This window comes from Nicotiana tabacum, chromosome 12, assembly GCF_000715075.1.
Source record: "Nicotiana tabacum cultivar K326 chromosome 12, ASM71507v2, whole genome shotgun sequence".
In the NCBI taxonomy this organism is placed as follows: Eukaryota; Viridiplantae; Streptophyta; class Magnoliopsida; order Solanales; family Solanaceae; genus Nicotiana; species Nicotiana tabacum.
Genome location: NC_134091.1, coordinates 122,335,479 through 122,357,385, shown reverse-complemented (window position 1 = coordinate 122,357,385; position 21,907 = coordinate 122,335,479). Strand labels below are relative to the sequence as shown.

The following is a 21,907-nucleotide window of genomic DNA, read 5'->3' as shown; positions in this document are numbered from 1 at the left end:
TCGGATTTTTCTGGCATTACTTGTGATGATAGTTGATGATCATTGACTTACCTTTATTGATTAATGGGGTCTGTTTTAAAGTGTGACACATGCTCGTGGCATCTTCGACATGTCCTTATGTCCTTTTATGAATCAAAACTTATACCAGAAAATATACTCATAGTAGTGGTTCCAGCAGACCATGTTTCTCTGATTATTCAGCAAATTTAGCATTCAAAAATTTATTTTCTGCCTTTACCTGTGTGTCGGTGATGAATAGGCATGGCTTGTGTCTTAATCTATACTTTTATAGTCGAAGGCCCAATCGACAAAACCTGGGCTTTATTTCTTATTTATATCGCCTGTTATGCCCTGCCACATTCTCCTTCATCTCTTTCCTTGCGGCATAGCAAAAGAATACTGAAACTATGAAGGAGTTTACTGTTACTCGAGGTAGACGGGTAAAATTTCAGAACTGGGAACTGCAAAAAAAGGTAGCTACCTTCTTTTGATACAATATTTATTAGCCTTTTGATTTTATACTATAACAACTTGTTTGGATGGTTGTTACATATTGTATTGTATCGCATTATTACTTTAAATACAATATTTGTTTTAAATGTTATGGTATCATATTGTTAAATTCGCCGTTACATAATAACGAAAAGTATCATTTTATGTAAGCGACCGATTTGGTTTGGTCGCGCCTAAGGATGTTCAAACCGAATCGGAAAACCGCACCAAATCGATTAAGTTTGGTATTGAGTAAAAAAGCCAAACCAAACCGATATATAAATATATAATTTTTATATATACTTTTAAGTCTTTATATAGAATTTTCTTTAAAAAAATATCTAGAAATATTTGGGAACCTCTCATGGGATCATATGATCTATTATTTAATAGAACTATAAAGTGCTTCCATTTTATTTATTTTTAATAATGGATTGTATCATTACTTTCTTATCAAGTATTATTGATATGCGTAAATCTCTTTATTCTTTTATATTCATATGTCAAGATCTATTTATATATACTTTTAAGTCTTTATATAGAATTTTCTTTAAAAATATATCTAGAAATATTAGGGAACCTCTCATAGGATCATAGGATCTATTATTTAATAGAACTATGAAGTGCTTCCATTTTATTTATTTTTAATAATGGATTGTATCATTACTTTCTTATCAAGTATTATTGATATGCGTAAATTTCTTTGTTTTTCTATATTCATATGTCAAGATCTATTTAATTCTTATATCTTTTTCGAATTTGAAATGGTATTTCAATAATTTTAAACTTAAATATCATTATTTAGGTTTCATATTGATTTTTATGTTTAATTATTAAATTCGGTTAACCTTGAAAGCATACATCAATGAAAATTTTTTGTTAGACGATTAAGAAAATAACTATCATGTGTTACAATGTTTGTCATTTTTTTTACTAAGCATATATTCACCTATCAAATTTTATCTCTAACTTTAACAAAGTAAGATTTAAATAATATTTATATAACCGAAAGACCCGATACAACCGAACCAATCCAAACCTATATAGTTGGTTTGGTTTGATTTTGATAAAAAATGAACTAACAAGGTCCACGTACAATTCTATTTATTCTTTACCCTATTTTTTTATATTCTACTTTATTCGTATCTTTTTTTCTTATGGGTAATATTTTAAGTTTATTCTTCGTAGTATTGGTGCATGACATTATAAAACGATGAAAAAAATACAATCTATATATCCAAACATTGAATATATCAAAACGATACAGTACAATGCAATATAATACGATTATGATACATTTTGAAACGATACATAACAACCATATATCCAAACAAGTTGTCAAGGGTTTAGATTAATTTTTAGCGTATTGATTGAAGTTTTTTGCTGAATGATATTGGGTTTAATTGAAAATATCGTAATATGTGTTGTGGTTTGATGCTATTGCAGCCTAACAAGTCAATACTAAGGAAAAGTACAGAGGAGGGGAATAATAATAATGAGTTTAACAAGCTACCTGTTGATGTTATAAGCTCTATTTTTATAAGATGCCCGGTGAATACGTTATCCATGTTAAGGTGCGCATCAAAGTCGTGGAATAACTTGATTGCTAGTCCTTTGTTCGTTCATTCTCACCTGGAACATTCAACGGAAACTTCCCAACTTCTTTTTCTGCAACTCAATTATTTGCCACGGTCAAAGAGGCGCAGACTACGGTTTGTTTCAGTCGACATGGAAGGAAATGAGGGAGAAAGCAATGAGTTATACGCTGTCACTTTATCTCGTTTCCCATGTTCCGGCCTTTCCGGTTTCCATGTTTCCGCTGGTTTAGTTTTCTTTTCAATGGGTGATCATCGCATGTATTTGTGCAATCCTGTGAAGCAACAATTCTTTGAATTGCCGAAATGTTCACCTACTGTTTTTGATGGAAGTGACAAATTTGGGTTTGGATATCTTCGTTCAACTAAGGAATATAAAGTGGTGCGTGTTTTCAATGGGGATCCCGAGATTAATGATTGGAGATCTCAGCTAAGAGGCAAGGTGCTTACCCTAAATGGCATTATTTCTAGTGAATGGAAAGAAATTGCTGAGATTCCTCCATGTGGTCCGTATGGTCCAGGACTGCTAGTAAATGAATGTATGTATTGGCCGAATAATATGAATTCTTTTTGCGATCAAATTTTATCATTTGACTTTGAAAATGGAAAATTTCTAACTATATCTTGCCCATCATCTTATAATAAGGTTATGGAGTTGAGAATGGTGGATTTGAAAGGGATACTTTGCCTGCCAGATATGGATATGTGGAGTTCAACTCTAGACCTGTGGATACTTAAAGATAAAATAAGTTGCATTTGGGTGAAGGAGTGTAGCATCAATTTGGTTGGGCTCGGGTGTAATTCACCTATCTTGAGGACATGGAATGAAGAAATAATAGTTGGCGGTTGGTCAAATAGGTTTGTCTTCTATGACCTAAAAGGAAAATGCTTTAGAGAAAGGAGAATTAATATTGGACTTTGCCGAGACGCAGTGGGTTTTGAAATTTACCAGAAAACCTTGTTTTCATTAGGAAACACATAGGTCCTTCCCTTCCTATTTATTATGTTGCAGGAAATATGTATTATTGCATATGAAACATAATTGGTGAGGATTGTAACAAAGGTTAATGTTATTTTTGATAATCGAAAAATATAATGATGACTTATAACACTCTTCAGCAGCAGTTATTTGCAATTAAATTTATTAGTTGAATATTGATGGATTGATGATTCAGTTCCATGGTTAAAACCTGCAAAATTATAAAGCATTAATACTTATTTTTCAGTTGTTGGTCCTTTACTGACATATGTTCTTGAACTTGTAAAGACTAAATTGACAATTCGGGTAGAACTCTAATACCTTGTGCTTTTTCTTTGTTTGTGCAAATGGCATGTGAATTTGTGATTTTATTGACCTACTTGTCTGCATGCAGGGAGGAGCTTATTTTGATGTTATTAAATGGAATACAACATGAAAATCGAAACTGACAATTAGTATACAAGTTTATTTTGAACTATATATGTTAGGGAAACTAAAACTTCAATATTGACAAGACTGCCTACGTGGTTAAGATTGAGAATTAATCTTGATCCCTCTCGAATAAAATATAGATTACATAATGTATTATTCGTAAGTACCGAAATAACATTTCTTTGAAGAGGACCCATCATTTTATGAGCACAAAATGATGAGGAATGAGCAGCATCGAATATATATATATTTTTTAACTCATACTGTCATACACACCCTTTCAACTGCACGTATGACGACATATGAGAAGTTCCATTTGAGAAGTCCCGTGTTCAACCAACTCGGTCATCCTGAAAGGTCTTTTATTTAATATTGGCCAAACTCATAAGCGGCCCCTTTAAGTTGGTTCCGCTTTTTATTTTGACACCTTTACTCATGCCTTTTCCATTTTGACACTCCAACTCCTTACCTCATGTGTCATTTAAACACAAAACACTGTGAGTGATCCTCGTCACGCGTGAGGCCTCTAGGAGGGGTAAAATCACTCCCCTTTTAACATTATTAAATTTTACCGTTGGAGTCCCATTTATACTCGACTTTCCCCTACCCTTTCTCCATTATCAAATGTAAAAAAACCCTAATTCTCAAAAGCTCCATCTCCATGAATATTCAAAGACTGCTTTCTTTTCTGCAATTTGTCGAAGCTTTAGTCGTAATTAATAGGAAAGTGAACCCTATTGCCCTAATTTGTTAGTTTCTTCTTCTTTCCTGATTTTTAACCGAGAATCCATGGTTATGGATTCATCTCCTACGGCTTTAGATTTTGGTTTTGCGAGGTGAGAGACACGATGTGTGCATTTGGGAAATTAAGTGGGTGTGGGTTATTTTGCATTTGGGAAATTAAGTGGGTGTGGGTTATTTTACTTAAGTGAGTTTGGGTTATTTACATGGTACGAGTTCATATTTTCTGGTAGGGAGTTACGTGGATAATTAATCCAAGTGGCAGAAAATAATTCGCTAACTTTACATGTGGGCAGCGGTTATGAAAACGCGCATGAGATATAAGCGCATGTCAGTGTTTTGTGTTTAAATAACACATGAAGTGGTTGGAGTGTCAAAATGAAAAACGGAGCAAACTTAAAGGGCCGCTTATGGGTTTGGCCTTTAATATTATATTATATGAATCCTCATAAACCATATTTATCCATTTAAATTCATAATTCATCACAATATTATACTAAAAAAGAAGGGGAAAACAAGATTGGTCTTTCTGATTTGACATATTGTCAAAAGGAAAATATGCGTAAACTTCTCTTCTAACTGTTGCTGAGAAAACTTTTAGCAAGTTAAATAGGAGCATAAAATATTCAACAAGTCAATGGTTGAAAATGTGTGCTTATACAGTTTCATTGTTTATTTCCTTTCATTTTCCATGAAAACACGTTTTTCATTAGTCAATACGTACACATATGTTAACATTACCAAACACATAAAAAAAACTTTTACTTACATTAAAAAACCTAAGTCCTGAACATAAAAAAACCTACCCCTTCTTCAAAAAGATGGTCGAACGAATCTGTAGTCTGCAGCCTCAATAAGGGCTTCGATTAAGATGATAATCCATTTACTCATCACCGCAAAAACAAATATGATATCAACAGCAAAATTATGCTCAGTGCCATAATTTCACTATCCATAGTTGTTTTCCTTGTTTCTTCTCTAACTCAATAATGTTAACAATTCCAGAAATGTAAAATAACGTGGAGTCCTATATTTAAAGTAGAGTGATACTATCAAACATACTGTTTCCAAATCAAACTCCAGTCTCCAGTACATAAATGCCTGCCTAGCACATTCCTGTGGCACTGTATCCCTTCATTTGTGCAACCAAAGAGTGTTGAACTCCTCTTCGAATTCACATATAAACAGGATGTTAAGGAATGATGAAGTCAGACGAGCAACCAAGCCATCAAGATTTAAGAACACATGAATGAGAACAAGTACCAACTAGAGCTTTATGTATGCACGAGCATCTGAGACACATATCACGGCTCGATTGACCACCAACACAATTTTAATCCAGTGTTATCAAAGGCGAAAAGCGCAAACAAGCTCCGAAGTCTGCTGGGGGCTTTCAGCGCAAATAAAGCGTGTGCTTTGACGAAGAAAGGCGCAAATAGAGAAAAACAATAAATATGTATGTGTTGTCCAAGACTAATATTTATAAACATGAATACCAAATATATGGACAAAGAAACAGAAAGAAAATTTATGACAAAGTGAAATATCAATTGTTTAGTGTCGCCTCTTCAGGATTACGCTCATCGGCAAAAGAAAAGTATGCCTTAGAGCCTTGATGATAACACTGAAGTGCCCGCTAAGCGAGGCAAAGCGATCAACATGTTTTGAGCCTCGCTTCAGGGCTTAAGCGTGCATTAAACGCTCCTTTGATATGAAGATAGAGAAACACTCCAGCTAACTAGCAACGAAGGCATTTCCCTTCATGATAAATACTCGCTTGAACTTTCTGCCAACGTCTGATCACTAATGCAAATCTTGAGCAGCACTATCTGAAGTATCACAAACCCTGATCCTATGCTCAAGAGGTACCAAGATTGGCTCAAATGACATGGCCAAGATACGAAGATAGAGATCAATGGGAAATGCACTTTGGGATTCACCAATCTAATGTCCTTTTTATCGACTTGTTCAGTTCCCTCAACCTTTCTTACAAACTCAGTGACAATGCATTTACAGACCTGACTAAACCAGGAATTCTGATCCATCCATTTAGGTAATAAGACAAATAACCATTCCAGGCAGGCAGTACACAATTTTACCCTTGACAGCTCTACACAAAAAAGTAATAAGAGAGGCGCACAAACTAATTAATCATATCAGCATATTCCTGATTCCAAAAAGAGGAGTGATGATTCGGACAAAGAATAAGACCACTTAGATCAGAATTCTCGTTCTTGATTCTGTTTTTATGAAAGTTGGAAAAATGGCTTATTCCCGTTCTTGATTCTGTTTTATGCACTGGGCGACAGTGTGCATCGCGTTCGTGAGGCCATTATCATGTTCGCGAAGAGTATTGGCTGCCAAGCCTTCGCGTTCGTGAGACCTTGCTTGCGTTCGCGATGGTTACTCCCCTTAGCCTTCGCGTTCGCGAGACATTGCTCGCGTTCGCGATGAAGGAACGACCAACCCTCCCCCAGATCCCCAAGTGCTTCGCGCTCGCGATAAGCCGGTCGCATTCGCGAAGGGTAAATCCCCCATGCCTTTGCGTTCGCGAAGAAGAAATTTCAGCCTCACCAGTTTACTCTTCGCGTTCGCGAGAGTACCTTCGCGAACACGAAGAAGGACATGCCAGAATCTGCAGAAAACCAGATTTTCCAAAGTCCAAACATCCCGTGGCCTATCCGGAACTCACCCGAGCCCTCGGGGCTCCAAATCAAACATGCACACATACGAACTTGCTCGCGCGATCAAATCGCCAAAATAACACCTAGAACTACGAATTTAGCACCAAATCAAATGAAATTTTCAAGAACACTTCAAAATTCCTATCTTCTCAACTGGACGTCCGAATCACGTCAAATCAACTCCGTTTCTCACCAAATTTCACAAATAAGTCTTAAATATTATAATGAACCCGTACCGGGCTCCGGAACCAAAAATACGAACCCGGTACTAACAATGCCAAACGATCACTCAATTCTTAAAAACAAATAATTTTCAGACTTTTAATTTTCATCAAAAATTCATAACTCGAACTAGGGACCTCCGAATTCGATTTCGGGCATACGCCCAGGTCCCATAATTTGATACGGGCCCACCGGGACCGTCAAAACACGGATCCGGGCCCGTTTACCAAAAATATTGACCGAAGTCAAATAAAATCAACTTTTAAGGCAAAAAATCTTATTTTCATTAATTTTCAATATAAAAGTTTTCTGGAAACACGCCGGACTGCACACGCAAATCGAGGAGGGTAAGAATGAGATTTTTAAGGCTTAAGAGCGCAGAATCAAGTTCTAAAATATAAGATGACCTTTTGGGTCATCACAGTACCCCACAATGCAGAGGAAGCTACACAAGCTGCAGCAACCAAACAACCCAGATTGGCAGCCACAATCAAATGGTTAAGAATTTAAGATTTTCACAGCTACTCTAAAATGATCAATCCTGGCTATATCCAAGATCAACGAGTGACAGTAATTAGCTATGCTGTAGAATGGCAATAAGTATTGGCTGGTCAAGCATCCGTGGGGTAGTAGCTGGGTTGAAGTGTGGGTTAACTGTCAAGAGAGTAATGTGTGTCATTACCATGAATCTTAGCTAACCTCTTACGGAATCTTAGAAAATATTAATGTGCAAGAAGCTCCTCCTGTTGAGTTGTCAATGTTATATAATTTGGTGTATCCTTCTGTCAAATAAAAGTTTAAACAACTGAAGTGCTAAAAAAAAGTGAGTATTACGATGGAGAAACTAGTCTACGATGGCGAAACTAGTCCAACAAAAATGACATACAATCAAGAAATTTGTGACTATGATTATGGAGCAATAAAAGCTAGTTTCTTCTGTGTTAACATTGACTAACTGGCAGCCGTTGTCTATGCTGCATAACATAAGATATGACTAACATGCAACCAACAAGTCCCAGGTTATATTCTTTCCCTCATGAAGGTATTTCTTTCCTTTTCGGAACCAGATACAAATGTTGGTCATTTATCATGAAGCTTCAATAACTGAGGTTCCTAAACAGAGCAATTTGGGAAGGGCGAATGTGAGGTCTCTAGTTCAAGACAATACAAATAATAATTTAAAGATTGCATAACTCAAAAGTATACCCGTGTATCGCACATCAACACTCTCACACCTTCAAGAAAAATGGCTATAGCTTTTAAAAGTAATAGGAAAACTTCCAATCTTGCTAGTTACAATCTTTTTTTCTCCCTGTCCATTTGCAGGAATATTAAAAGCACAATACACAATTTCACATTGTATAATGTCAAAGATAAATTGTCGGAGCAGACAGCTAGCATACAAAACTGATTTTCCATACATGCCCAATGCAATGAGATCCTCTGCAGTACGCAACTTACTTGTCCATTCGAACGACCAAGATAGTCAAAAGTTCATAGGAGCAGTTAATAACATGATACTTTGAGAACTGGTGTAGGGCTTAATAGTTTGTTGTCACAATCCCGTCGTAATAGAGATATATGTAAGAATCATTAAAAGAAGAACGTCAACAATCAGCAAGTTGGACCTTCAGGTTGCAGCCATCTATTAGATATACAATTATGCCTTACGGAACACAACTGCACTCTGAAGTTAGGTCAAATAATCATGGTTGGGAGACAACAAAAGACAAAGAGGAACGGAGAAACTTACTGAGAACATACTGTGATAATAACAGTAATCTTGGGATCAATTCTCAACGCAAATGTCTTCTTTTAAACCTGGATCGGCGATATAATTTCCGGGAAACCAGAAAAATAATGATAACGACCACCTGTACAAGTACCAGTATCTTCAGACCTGCAATGAACAAACATCAAATAGTTGCTACATGAGATGGTTCACAGTTCATGCCAAAGGTTACAGAAAAAGGGGAAAAAATAGAATACCTTGCAGTCTCGGAGTCGAGTCATCCATATTGCCCCCATTAGCATTTTTTCCACCAATTAGATCGAGATGTTTTCTTCGTGAACCATAACTTCTTGTTCGATAAGAAAAATCCCCACCCATTACGCAAGTATTGGGGCAATTGACAGTACTATCATACTCATCACTTCCGTCACAACAATCTGAAAGTATCTTGAATCAGCAAGCATGAACCCAACCACAGGGTAGATAGAGATTAACAAATCAATAAATGTTGCAGCCAAAAAGCTTGCATACAGCCCCATTCAATACGTACACATAAATGAATCCGTGTATCAAAGAAACAAATAAGTCTCAGATAAGAGGCTAAACTTTGAAATAACACATAAATGGAAGCAAAAATTAACTATATAAAATCGTTTTTTAAAAAACCCACACTAGCTTAACAAGGAGCGCTTACCACAGATATTATCATTCACGCGAGAAGAGAACATAAATTTAGGCGTACTGCCCACATTTCTGCAATAAAATTTCCCAGCTGGACAGGCAGCTGTTCCTATCAAAGGAGAGAGCGATTTAGTTGACCGGAGAACTCAAACAAAATATACATCAATATTTTATTCGTTAAAAACTGCAAAGCCATCAAAGGAGATGGGAAAAAGTAACAGAAAATGTACAAATAAAAGAGAAAAGAGTGAATCATGTGAAACACACAAGTTTACACGTAGTGCATCCAAATGTTCAAAGCACTTTCACCCATCATATCTAATGGAGCTAGTCTAATCTAACATTTTGAAGTCACTACTGGAGTTCTCTTCCTAGATGCCATGCAAAACTATCATATCTTGTATCTGCCGAGCAACATTTGAAGATTCATCGACTGCGTAGCAAAACAATTTTAGGCTAGTCTATATAAAGAAAATGGCATATTCAACATATCCCTTTTTCATTTTGAGACTACCCTTGTTGGCAATTTTGGCAGATGACATGAATTATTGATGTCATGCCACCATTTTACCTCTTACAAGCAAATAAATGGAAGAAACGGCAGAAAAATGACATTTATTTCAGTACCAACTGTGATCAGAGGTACCTATGATTAAGTAGAATACGTGTATCTTCTTCGTTAGTATTTATCCCATTGGACAACAGAAAATTATTTGCACCAAGTGATAAGAAGTCCACATTTATCAATATGATCACTTCCTTCCTCTGGTAACGGGAGGCTGAAAGAAAATAATAGGCAGCTAGTTGTAGCACAGTTGCCAGTTCATAGCATCACTAAGTTTCTTTTTAAATATATTAGTACCAATAAATTCCTATTAGTTACCAATAAATTCCTTTTTGGTTAGATATATTTCTCTATTTTACATGAGATTTATCATGATATATGACGATGCAAAATACACAAAATAATACAACAGTTTCCCCATCACTCATTTCAAAATTTTCTAGGTTTAAGATTTAAGAAACACTTGGAATCTGTAAAATGTGTTAAACAAAAACTAAAACCTGCAGTAGTTAGATTTAGCACAGCGTAAAAAAGAGCTGAAACATATTATCTTAACAAGAAGAAACACTTTGAATTTGAATACTGTGTTGAACATAAACCAAACCTGCAGTAGTCACGGTGTATAAAAAGTTGAAACATACACTATAAGAAAGAAGACATCAACTTAATACAATTTACTCAAGTTGATTTACATATGTTGTATTTTCTGAAGTCTCCTTACTAATGGAACAAGCGGCTTGTAATTCGAACATGCCTACACCAAAATATGATTTTTTTTCCATCAAGAGGCTCAAAATTGTGAGGGTTAGAACTTCAAAATACAAGACTTACTATAGAAACTACCTATGTAAATCCAAAGAGAATCATGACCTGATCCTTGTATATTTCGTGGTTCTTGTGGTCCATTTTTTTTTTTTTGAGAAGGATGTTGAAGTCTGCTTTCTAACGGCACAAGAGGGTTGTAATTTGGACGTTGCCACCATCGAAATATGATTTTCTTGTCAAGACGCTCAAATCTATGAGGGTCGGAACATCTAAATCCAGAAGTGACCTAAAAAAGTATTATGTAAATCCAGAGAAAATCAGGACTTGGTTTCCATATGTGTCGTAGTTCCTCATGTCTACTTACAACGCAAACAACTTGCAATTCCGATATATCTACTGAAAAGTATGATTTTTCTCTTGACGACATGCAAACGTAAGGTATCATCAAAATTGAACTCAAGCCATTTGCACTACCGAAACTATACTTTCAGTGTTGCATCATCTATAAAACTCATAGTCAGAATCATCAGTACTTTCTCAGGTAATTTTTGAAACTCAATTTTGAATTCAGATTCATTGATCCCTTACATTTTGGGCGTCTTCACTTGAAAAATCATATTTTTCTGAAAATATATCGGAATTGCAAAATATCTACGATGTTGGAAAGCAGACTTTAGGAACTAAAAGATATATAAAAAGGAACTATGAGATATATAAAAACTGAGTCTTGATTTTCTCTAGATTTACGATGGTACTTTTTCAAAGTTAATCTGGACTTGGGCGTTCTGACTCTCGCAACTTTTACGCGTCTTGACGAAAAACTCATCTTTCGTAGTAGGCAAGCCCGAATTACAAGACACTTGTGCCGTGGAATGCAGTCTTCAAGAACTACGAAATAAATAAGAATCATGTCTTAATTCTCTTTGAGTTTCCGCATGTACTTTTCCAAAGTCAGTTCAAGATTTGGACATTACTCTCACAGCTTAGAGCATCTTGACAATAAAAATCATACTTCCTTCAAGGCACGTCCAAGTTACAAGCTACTTGGACCATTAAAAAGCAGACTTCAGGAAATATAACTTATATAACTTGAGCCCAAAATTTTATTTGGATTTACACAGGTAATATTGAATATTAGCCTTAAAATCAAGTGCATTGTCTTTTAGGTAGCAACAACAACAACATACCCAGTGTATTCCCACAAGTGGAGTCTGGAGAGGGTATTATGTACGCAATTCTTAACCCTACCATGTGAAGGTAGAGAGGTTGTTTCCGGAAGACCCTCGGCTCATTGTCTTTTAGGCAGTATGTTCTTTATTTTTAATTCTTTCTTCCTTTCTCTTTGTTTGCAGCTTTGAGAGCTAACCCACGACTTTATTATCAAGTGAACACGAGGTTCTACATCCATATCTCGAGATCACTGGAGACAAGCACAATCTTCGCGCCAAAGTTCTTGCATTGAAAGTTCATCCCAATTATTGGTGCCTTCCGACTAGTGAGGACAACCATTGACTCTTTCCTTCACCTTTCCGAATGGTCCAAGGAGGTAAATGAAATTCTTGAAACTTTCTCGAGCAAGGTCATCAACGCAGTTTCTCATGTTGAATCATCAACCCATGAGAAGAATGTTGTATTTGCTAGCATTAAATGTTCCGATTAAGGTTTTGCCACTTGAACTATACTCATTCTAGCTTCCATGAAGTTCAGGGCACGACTTGTTATTGGAAATGAGCGGAAGATGCCCTTGGACATAACAAGGAGGTTTTGAAACGTATCAAGATGTTATGATGCCATTTTTACTTCTTTATTCACATATGACCTGAACGAGAACATATTGCACGCCTTTTGCAAAACTATGACATATGTCAACTAACATAGTTTATACTGACATCGGCGAACTCTCGGTCTCACTGTGTGATTTGTGCATGCTTGGAGGCCTTCCGATATATGGAGTTTTCTGTAATGAAGTTGACCCTTCGGCCTAGGAGTTAACGCAAACAAATCCACACGGCAACCCATTCTTGCCTATAATGTTTTGCATACTTGTACTAATATCAATATCTCATACACAAGTAATGAACAAGTGGATGTTACAACCCTAAAATAAAGTGTTCTCCCTCAACATATTAAACATTTAGATAAGATGGTTCACACAATTCAATATGGTCAGAGCAGCAGGGCTTGAGTCTCAATGTAACACATTAGTAAGTATAATATTTCCACATGTTTATTCCAAGAAAAAGCATACAAGTTTATTCCAGCATATACCAAACCTAAAATAAATAAATAAATGAATGTGCTATCTCTCTAAAAGTGCTGTTTCTGAGGGTTTATAGGGTTAAGGTCTATACACACACTGCCCTCCCCATACCCAATCATGGTATTACACCGGTTTTGTTGTTGTTGTTGTTGTTGTAGTTGTAGTATCTCTCTAAAGTTTAAGCTTATAGGCAAATCACATAGTTTAATTAATATATATAAAAAAATGCCTACCGGGCTCATCAGTTCCGTCGAGGCAATCACAGAAGTCGTCGTTGAGACGATCTTTGGTAAAGGAATTAGACCCATCTTTGCATTTGATCACCTCCAAACCATAGTACTTCTCATCTGCAAAATAACAACGGAGTAGTTAAAATTCAAGAATTTATTTCAAGAAATTTAAAAGAATTTAAGCAGTATGAGGAGGAAAACCTAGAGGATGGATTCCAAGGGGTAAGTCAGTAGTAGAGGAGACATGAAAAAAGAACCAGCTGATTAGGAGGAGACTTTTAAGCAGAACAGTAGTCTTCATTGGAACTGAAGGACTGTTGTGTCGTGGGTTTTATCTGCAATTGACCCACAAAAGTTTTTCTAATCCTTCATTTGACAATTTTGTTTGTAAAAGCAGTTACTCATGTGTCCCAGTTTATATCGCATAGTTGATTTCGGATATAATATTTTTAAGGTTTTATGAAATAAAATTTAAATATTTAAAAATTATGTAAAAAAATATTATAAATTATAATAATTAACAATTCAAAATATTTAAAAAGAATATATAAAAATTACGGTCAAAGAAAAAGTGGTGTGACCCTCAAAATTTAAATACCGTTATATAAATAGGGACGGAAAGAGTAACTAAAAGCCATAAAAATAAGGTTTCCAAGTTTAGCCAAATTATTACAATTACCGAAAAATAAAATCCTACTTTATATTAACAAAAAGAGGAGAAACCCTGTAGATGGACCAAATCACCAGGTTTGCCCTGCTTGGATCCTTCCTATGTCAAAAATTGTGCTACCTTATTCCATTCCCTAAAATTATGCCTAATCACTAAGCTCCCCACAAGGGACAAACCTATATTGATCAAACTGCTCAATTAAATCCGCTTCGTCAAAAAAAATTATTATTCTCATGTATAAATTCATAGTAAATTTGTCTATATAAAGAAAGATGAATTTGATTTGATGAATGATGAAAGGGCGGCTCACCGGTGAAGCGGGATCAATCGTTGTGCAACCATCTGAGTTCGAGCCTTGCCAAAAATAAATTAATTTCCACTTTAGTTTCTCAGGTCACGAAGAGCATAAATACACTTCTCTATTGTGGATGTCATATTATTTTAAGTTCAAATTAAATCAATGTAATAATATCCGAACATTATTAGTTCTGTTTCCATTTTAAATTTATTCATGAGAATTATACTGAAATTATTCTAATAATTTGGGGCTATAAATTTATAGCTTTTAAATAGTACTTCTTATTTTGTTTAATTACTTTAAATTCTTTTGCAATCTATAGAGTTGTGTATCTTTATTCTTCTTCTTTGATTAAAATAAAGGTAAGGTTAGTTCGTTTTTATTTATTTACTATTTTAGTAGATTTATTTTTTTATTTTAGTTATGGTGTTTAAAATTGCTACATTTTTATTGTTTAACTAATTATATGAGTAAAACGTAAAAACTTAAATTGAGGACATGAGAAAAATTTGCACTCGTATAAGTAGTTAAAATTTGATATATTTGGTACCTTTGTTATTTGTTTTCTTACTTTATTTTTATGATGTTGTTTTGCTAACTATTTATTTTTAAATTGGATATCACCTCAAAACGATATTCTTTAGGGGCATATATATGTATGTGTGTGTCTTGCTAACCTACTATACGAAGTAGGGGTGTCAATGGTTCGGTTCGGCTGTTTATTTTATAAAATTTATACCATACCAATTTTTCGGTTATTCTATTATGTATAATCAAAACTTGACTTTTCTAAACTGTCTCAATTATGTCGGTTTCTTTTCGCTGTCAGTACCGTTCGGTTAATTTTCGATAAGTTTTTTAAACGATATGTAAAAGTCACTAGTAGAAGTAGAATGCAATAATATACGTATTTATATAGGGCTTAGCAAAATTCTCTAGATATTTTTACTGTTTAAATGGTGATGAATTAAGAAAACACGAAAGATGGCGAGAGTATAGATCCATCAACAATTCTACAGCAACGTAAAAGAAACTAAGCAAAGACAAAGAAAATATAAATAACACGAGCGGGAAGATATTAACCAAGTTGAAACTCAAGAATAAAGTCTATAAAGATTAAACATTCGGAAAGATAAATCTAAATCATATGAAAGTAAACATATTCAATACATTATAGTTTGCTACTCATAATCGCAAGAATAGTTTGTTTCTTGCTAGTGAATATACTGAAAATAACTTAGTTTCAGTATGAGTAGCATAATAAGTCTGGGAATTAGGATTTTGAGTTTTATTATTTTTGAATGTAGTATATAAATATATTTTTCACAAATTTATTCGGTACGGTTCAGTATTTTTTCGGTTTATTTTTATAAAATAAAAAATATACCCTAATTATCGGTACAATTAGGGTATGTTTGGTGAAGGATCTAAACGATCTCGGGAAGAAACAAAAGAAAGTACATGTAATCAGGAGGATCCAAGACGTAGTAAACGTCAAAGAACGTCTACTTCATTTGGACCAGATTTTGTGACTTTCTTATTGGAGAATGAGCCTCAAACATTTAAAGAAGCTATGATTTCTTCGGAATCATTGTTTTGGAAAGAGGCAGTCAATAGTGAAATAGAATCCATATTGAACAACCATACATGGGAATTGGTTGATCTTCCTCCTGGAAATAAACCTTTGGGTTCTAAATGGATTTTTAAGAGAAAAATCAAAGATGATGGCACTATTGATAAATTCAAGGCAAGACTCGTAGTCAAAGGGTATAGACAACGAGAAGGTCTAGACTACTTTGATACATACTCTCCAGTTATAAGAATTACGTCCATACGGATGTTAGTAGCATTAGCTGCAGTGTATGGTCTTGAAATTCATCAAATGGATGTTAAGACGGCCTTCTTAAATGGAGAGTTGGAGGAAGAAATTTACATGGAACAACCTGAAGGGTTTGTGGTTCCAGGTAAAGAAAAGAAGGTATGTAGACTTGTTAAGTCTCTTTACGGACTAAAACAAGCACCCAAACAATGGCATGCGAAATTTGACCAAACAATATTGTCAAATAGTTTTAAGATAAATGAATGTGATAAATGTGTGTACATTAAAAATGTTCCAAATCACATAGTCATTGTTTGCCTATATGTGGATGATATGCTGATAATGAGTAATGACATTGCCAACATAAATGCTACTAAGCGTATGCTCAATAGCAAGTTTGATATGAAAGACTTGGGAGTTGCTGATTTAATTCTGGGAAATTAAGATCCATAAAACTCCTCAAGGTCTGGCATTGTCACAATCTCATTATATTAAGACAGTACTTGAAAAATTCAAGCACTTGGGCTTTAAAGTTGCAAAGACTCCAATTGACGTGAATCTTGCATTAGCAAAGAATAAAGGCCAAAGAATATCACAATTGGATTATGCTCGTGTGTTGGGATGCTTAATGTATATCATAAATTGTATACGACCAGATATAGCTTGTGCTATAAGTAAACTGAGTCGATATACGAGCAATCCAGGCCAATCTCATTGGATGGCAATGAAATGAGTTTTGGGATATTTAGAACATACCCAGAACTTTGAATTACACTACAGTAATTTTCCTGCGGTGATTGAGGGATACTGTGATACAAATTGGATCACCGGTTCAACTGATTCTAAGTCCACAAGTGGATATGTATTCACTATTGGTGGAGGAACGGTATCTTGGAAGTCGTCCAAACAAACATGTATTGCCCGCTCTACAATGGAGGCTGAATTCATAGCCTTAGATAAAGCCGGTGAAGAAGCTGAATGGCTCCGGAATTTCTTGGAAGACATTCCATTTTGGCCCAAACCGTTGGCACCAATATGCATACATTGTGATAGTCAAGCGGCAATTGGAAGGGCTGGGAGCGTTATGTATAACGGTAAATCTCGTCATATACGACGAAGACATAAAACCGTTAGGCAATTACTCTCTAGAGGAATTATCACGATTGACTATGTAAAGTCAAGTGATAATGTGTCAGATCCACTTACAAAAGGCCTAACTAGAGAGGTAGTTGAGAAATCATCAAGGGGAATGGGGCTATGGCCGAGAACAAGTCATTGTGGCGGTAACGCTACCTAGAAGACTGGAGATCCCAAGATCTAGATTCAAGGATATCAAACAAAGTCATTAATGACGGTTCAACATTGTCAAATAAAATTTTAGTCCGTTCTCGTGATGAGACAATGTTCAGTACCAAGGATAAAGCATTAAGGCTTTTTAATGATTTCTAAATTTGATACGGGGTATATCAAATAGTGTATCTACAGGATGACACGTTTAGAAATCACCTATGTAAGTGTAAAGTGTTAGCCGCTTCAAGGAGAACTTTGTAAGGCCAGTTCTCTACGCACTTATGAAACCAGGCGGTGTTCATGGCTAAAACGAACACAACAATGAGAACCAAAGACGGTTAAGGGTTGATTGTGTGACTTATGGTTGTCTAGGTATACACCAAAGATCGACGGTTCAAAGATATCAAATCTACCGATTGACCGAGTATATCCGACATAAGTTTACTACGGAAAGTTCAAAGGGAAACCTACTTATCCAGATGCGATTAATCCTTGCTTGTAAATCACACAGTTTTTTCATGCATACTTCCGTGATATAGCCATTCCCCATTCATGTGGGGGATTGTTGAGGTTTTAATTTTTAAGATGAAATAGTCTTAAAATGAGGGTGAATGGGAAATGGAGGGAAAATGAAATTTTGAGTAAAATTTTAAGTTTCCCCCTCTTAAAGAGTTAAGAAGAAAGCAAGCCTCGCGCCGTCATCGTCGTCGCTCGCTCGGCTCGGCTTCGGCTACGGCTACGGCTTCAGCTTCGAATTTGGATTTGGATTTGGATTTGGATTTGGATTTGGATTTGGATTTGGATTTGGTCAAATGATCGATTGATTGATTAATTTTTTGGACCAAATTTATTTGTTAATAGTAAATATTAACGTAAGATTATCCGCATTTATAACGGATATTTTCCAATCCGTGTATTGACCATTTGGCAGCCGTCTAATGCTCTTCCCACCATGAATGTGCTTGCTCCACAAACAAGCTAATGCTTGCTCCACCATGGAGGGTGGACGTTTGATCTTCTTCAACACTAGCTGTTATATATATGTGCAGCAGATGTTGAAGAAAGAAACTCAACACTCAACACACAACGCACAAGAAACAAACTGAAAATCGCTCAACATATTTGGCTATACATTGCACTCCTTCCTCTCAGTATTTCCATACGATTTTCTGAGTTTCTACTCCTTCGTTCTGCATTGTTTTAACTTCAAACAAAGCAATTGTAAGTGTGATTTGCTACCGAACTTTGTGTTCGCTGAAACACTAGCGTTTGAAGTACCGCTACACCAGTGTGTGATTCGTTCTATCTTAGGATGAAATAATCCATTACCTTGGGTACTAGGAGGGGATTAAATTCCTTAAGGAAATACTGTGAATTCAGTGGGCTCGAATTAATTACTGTTTCATTACGCTAACTTATATTTTGCTAAATTATTATTTACAAATACAACAATATTGGCGGGAATAACAACAACAACCACTTCTATCAACATCATACACAATAACAATATGCCAATTCATATGTTAACATTTTCTACACATCACCCTATGCAAAATAGATTTACATCTATATATAATCGTAAAGAAGATCATATACATGAATTCTCTTGTCTGAGTACTTGAGAGTAGTGGCGGATGCAGAATTTAGACGTTGTGGGTTCTGAGTTGAGAAAATGAATATATATAGTTCAACCTTGAAGCATTGGATATTGTCAAACCAACGAACTCATGATTGGATCTATCACTGCACTTGAAAGAGATAGTAATATTTTGCATTAGGTATGGTTAGAATTATTATTTTTTGGTTTATATTCTCAACTCCATTGTGCTTCTCCATTTTCCTAACTAGTAATAGTGAAACGCATATAGAGTTGTTTTGTATGCTGATTTTGCAAGAAGTCTTTGATTATACTTTTGTGTTTATCATATATGAAATTTACTGCATGGAGTTTGATATAGTCTAACCGAAGATAGTGAGAGTGTCTTTACATATTTTACTTCCCAAACAATATTGATCAAATTCCTTTCGACAATATTCTTTACTATTCATCTTTGGTGGCTAACGGACCAAAGGAAATACAACGAAGCATTTACATTTAAAAGCGCTACTAGTTTTTCTATCTACTAGTCTCTGGACATATGCGTTGCACGTGTATCCTATATAAATTAGTGTAAACTTTTAAACTATATAGATAATATCAAAGCATATGTAAGTAAAGAGTAACTAAAATTTGAAAGGAAAGTACAATAGTATGTAGTTACACATGTAGTTCTAATATATCAAAAATTCAGTGTGACATTTTATTTTTTGATATTTCAACAACACATATGTATATAGTATAGATAGATGTGAATATGAGTAACCTCATTTATGTTTATAAATGCTTCATGTCTTAAAGTTTGCATCTTGTCTTTAAGAAATTGTAGCCTCCTCTTTTTTACGGTCACATACCTATCAAGAAGATGTTGTGAAATAAAAGTTTTGTAAAAGTTGTACAAAAATGGTTTATTACTGATATTAGAAAATTTAATCGATCTATAAAAATAATAAATTACATGTACAAGTATCCATTGTTTGATTCGATTATGAATACTTTTATCTGATTTTGACAGAAGGATATGAGTTGAATTATTTAAATATAATTGTATTACGAAATATGACAAAATCGATCACTTGATATAAACTGTTCAAATATGTAAAACATGTTTAAAAATAATGGATGTATTTAAAAAAGGCAAAATACATAAACGGCTCCTTTAAATTGTCCTCAACGATCAGACAAACAACTCAACTGAGCTCATTTTCAGTTGGACACTTCAAGCCTACAATAAAGTAAGTCGGGTAGGAATTTAAACAAAAACAATCTATTTATTAGCTTTTCAAGGAGACATAATCTGCATTTAAAAGATTCTTCAGCCTCACGTAAAATTATAGTGCAAAGACTGTCATTAACATCACAATTTAGGTGTAGATGGAGATTTCAGCTGCAAAAAACCCAGATAAATAGGACCATTTTCTAATATAATTAATAGGTAGTAGTAAATCCAGAATTAAATGCTAAAAATTGAATTCTTAATCCTAAAATAGACAACTTTTGTTAGGAACACACCATGTGGAGTCTAACTATGGGCAAAACTTTTAGCAATCAACAGTACAAAAGTTCTGGTGACGGTATGAAACAGAACCTTCAGAATTAAGACAGTTACAATGGCTATCTCATACAATACAACATCATTTTTGTTCTTCACTTTCCTTTTACTCCTCGTACCCGAAAATCATTCCTTAACTTCAGATGATTTAGTTTCTGAATTGATCATCCTTCGTTCTAAATCTCCCAATGGTGTTATTCACCTTTCTAACAAGCTATTTAGACGAATTTTATCGATACCTGTCCCTAGGCCATTTTCTTTCGTTGTATTCTTCGATTCACAGAAGCTACATTCAGAGCCAGAGATTTCACTTCCAACTATTAAAAATGAGTTCTTGCTTCTCTCCTCCTCATTCCACACAGACAATCCACATAACAACAAGTTGTTTTTCTTTGACATGGAGTTTCAAGAATCACAAGCTTCTTTTGCTCTATTTCGAGTCAGGTCTCTTCCCTATATATGTTTAGTCCCCCCTTTAGCTACTGATTTCAAAAGGGATTCTATTCGAATGAAGTCCTCTGATTTCTCTGGGCATGCTGAATCGATGGCAGAATTCATCGAGGCTAAAACTAAGCTCACTGTTGGTCCCATTCATCGGCCAGCTTTTATTTCCAAGAAACAGAAGATGATTATCATCGCTCTGGGGCTAATCTTGACTCCATTTCTAGTGAAAAAAATTGTTGCTGGAAACACCCTTTTGCATAACAAGCATATATGGATGGCGGGGTCAGTTTTCATATACTTCTTCAGTGTTTCAGGGACAATGTACAACATAATCAATAAAATACCAATTGCTATGGTGGATAGAGATGATCCTAAAAAGTTGGTTTTCTTTTATGAAGGAAATGGGATGCAGTTAGGGGCCGAGGGGTTTACAGTCGGGTTCTTGTACACAATTTTCGGGCTGTTGTTGGCCTTTATCACTCATGTTCTTGTCCATGTGAAGAATAGGAATATCCAGAGGTTGGTGATGCTTTTAGCTATCTTTGTTTCATTCTGGGCTGTAAAGAAGGTGATTTACCTGTATAATTGGAAGACTGGGTCTGGTCTTCCTGCTTACATATACCATATGTAAGAATATTGTACCAGCTTATACTAGTTGCTACACATATAGCTGAGTTGACTTAATGCTAAGTAGTGTACCAAAAACAGGGAACAGATTACCTACTCTTAACTGACAAAGTGAGCACCTTTATTCTGAATTAAAGAATCCAGAATCAGTAGGCTCTCAAACCTACGACCTGTCGACGGAAATTTGACTAAATCATTTAGAAGTAAAGAGGTAACAAGGATTCATTTCTTC

General features: G+C 35.1%; 2 protein-coding genes across 5 annotated transcripts; one reads left to right on the top strand and one right to left on the bottom strand.

Moving 5' to 3' along the window:
- Nucleotides 1-5,152: 5,152 nt before the first annotated feature.
- On the bottom strand, nt 5,153-13,773 carry LOC107799462 (glucosidase 2 subunit beta). 4 transcript variants are annotated; one of them, XM_016622584.2, is made up of 6 exons: nt 13,580-13,772; nt 13,382-13,495; nt 9,572-9,667; nt 9,135-9,314; nt 8,899-9,045; nt 5,153-5,405 (listed from the first exon to the last, which is right to left on the bottom strand). In XM_016622584.2, the coding sequence occupies exons 1-5, from the start codon at nt 13,677-13,679 to the stop codon at nt 8,942-8,944; spliced, it is 594 nt and encodes a 197-aa protein (XP_016478070.1). In that variant the 5' UTR covers nt 13,680-13,772; the 3' UTR covers nt 5,153-5,405; nt 8,899-8,941. The 4 variants fall into 4 exon arrangements, with proteins under 4 accessions (XP_016478070.1, XP_016478068.1, XP_016478071.1 ...); XM_016622582.2 differs by lacking the exon at nt 5,153-5,405 and adding an exon at nt 8,382-8,773; XM_016622585.2 differs by lacking the exon at nt 5,153-5,405 and having other exon boundaries at nt 8,382-9,045; nt 9,572-9,661; nt 13,580-13,773.
- Nucleotides 13,774-20,174: 6,401 nt separating this feature from the next.
- Nucleotides 20,175-21,735, top strand: LOC107828174 (putative dolichyl-diphosphooligosaccharide--protein glycosyltransferase subunit 3B). The gene has a single exon (XM_016655436.2). The coding sequence runs from the start codon at nt 20,663-20,665 to the stop codon at nt 21,677-21,679; it is 1,017 nt and encodes a 338-aa protein (XP_016510922.1). The 5' UTR covers nt 20,175-20,662; the 3' UTR covers nt 21,680-21,735.
- Nucleotides 21,736-21,907: the final 172 nt, after the last annotated feature.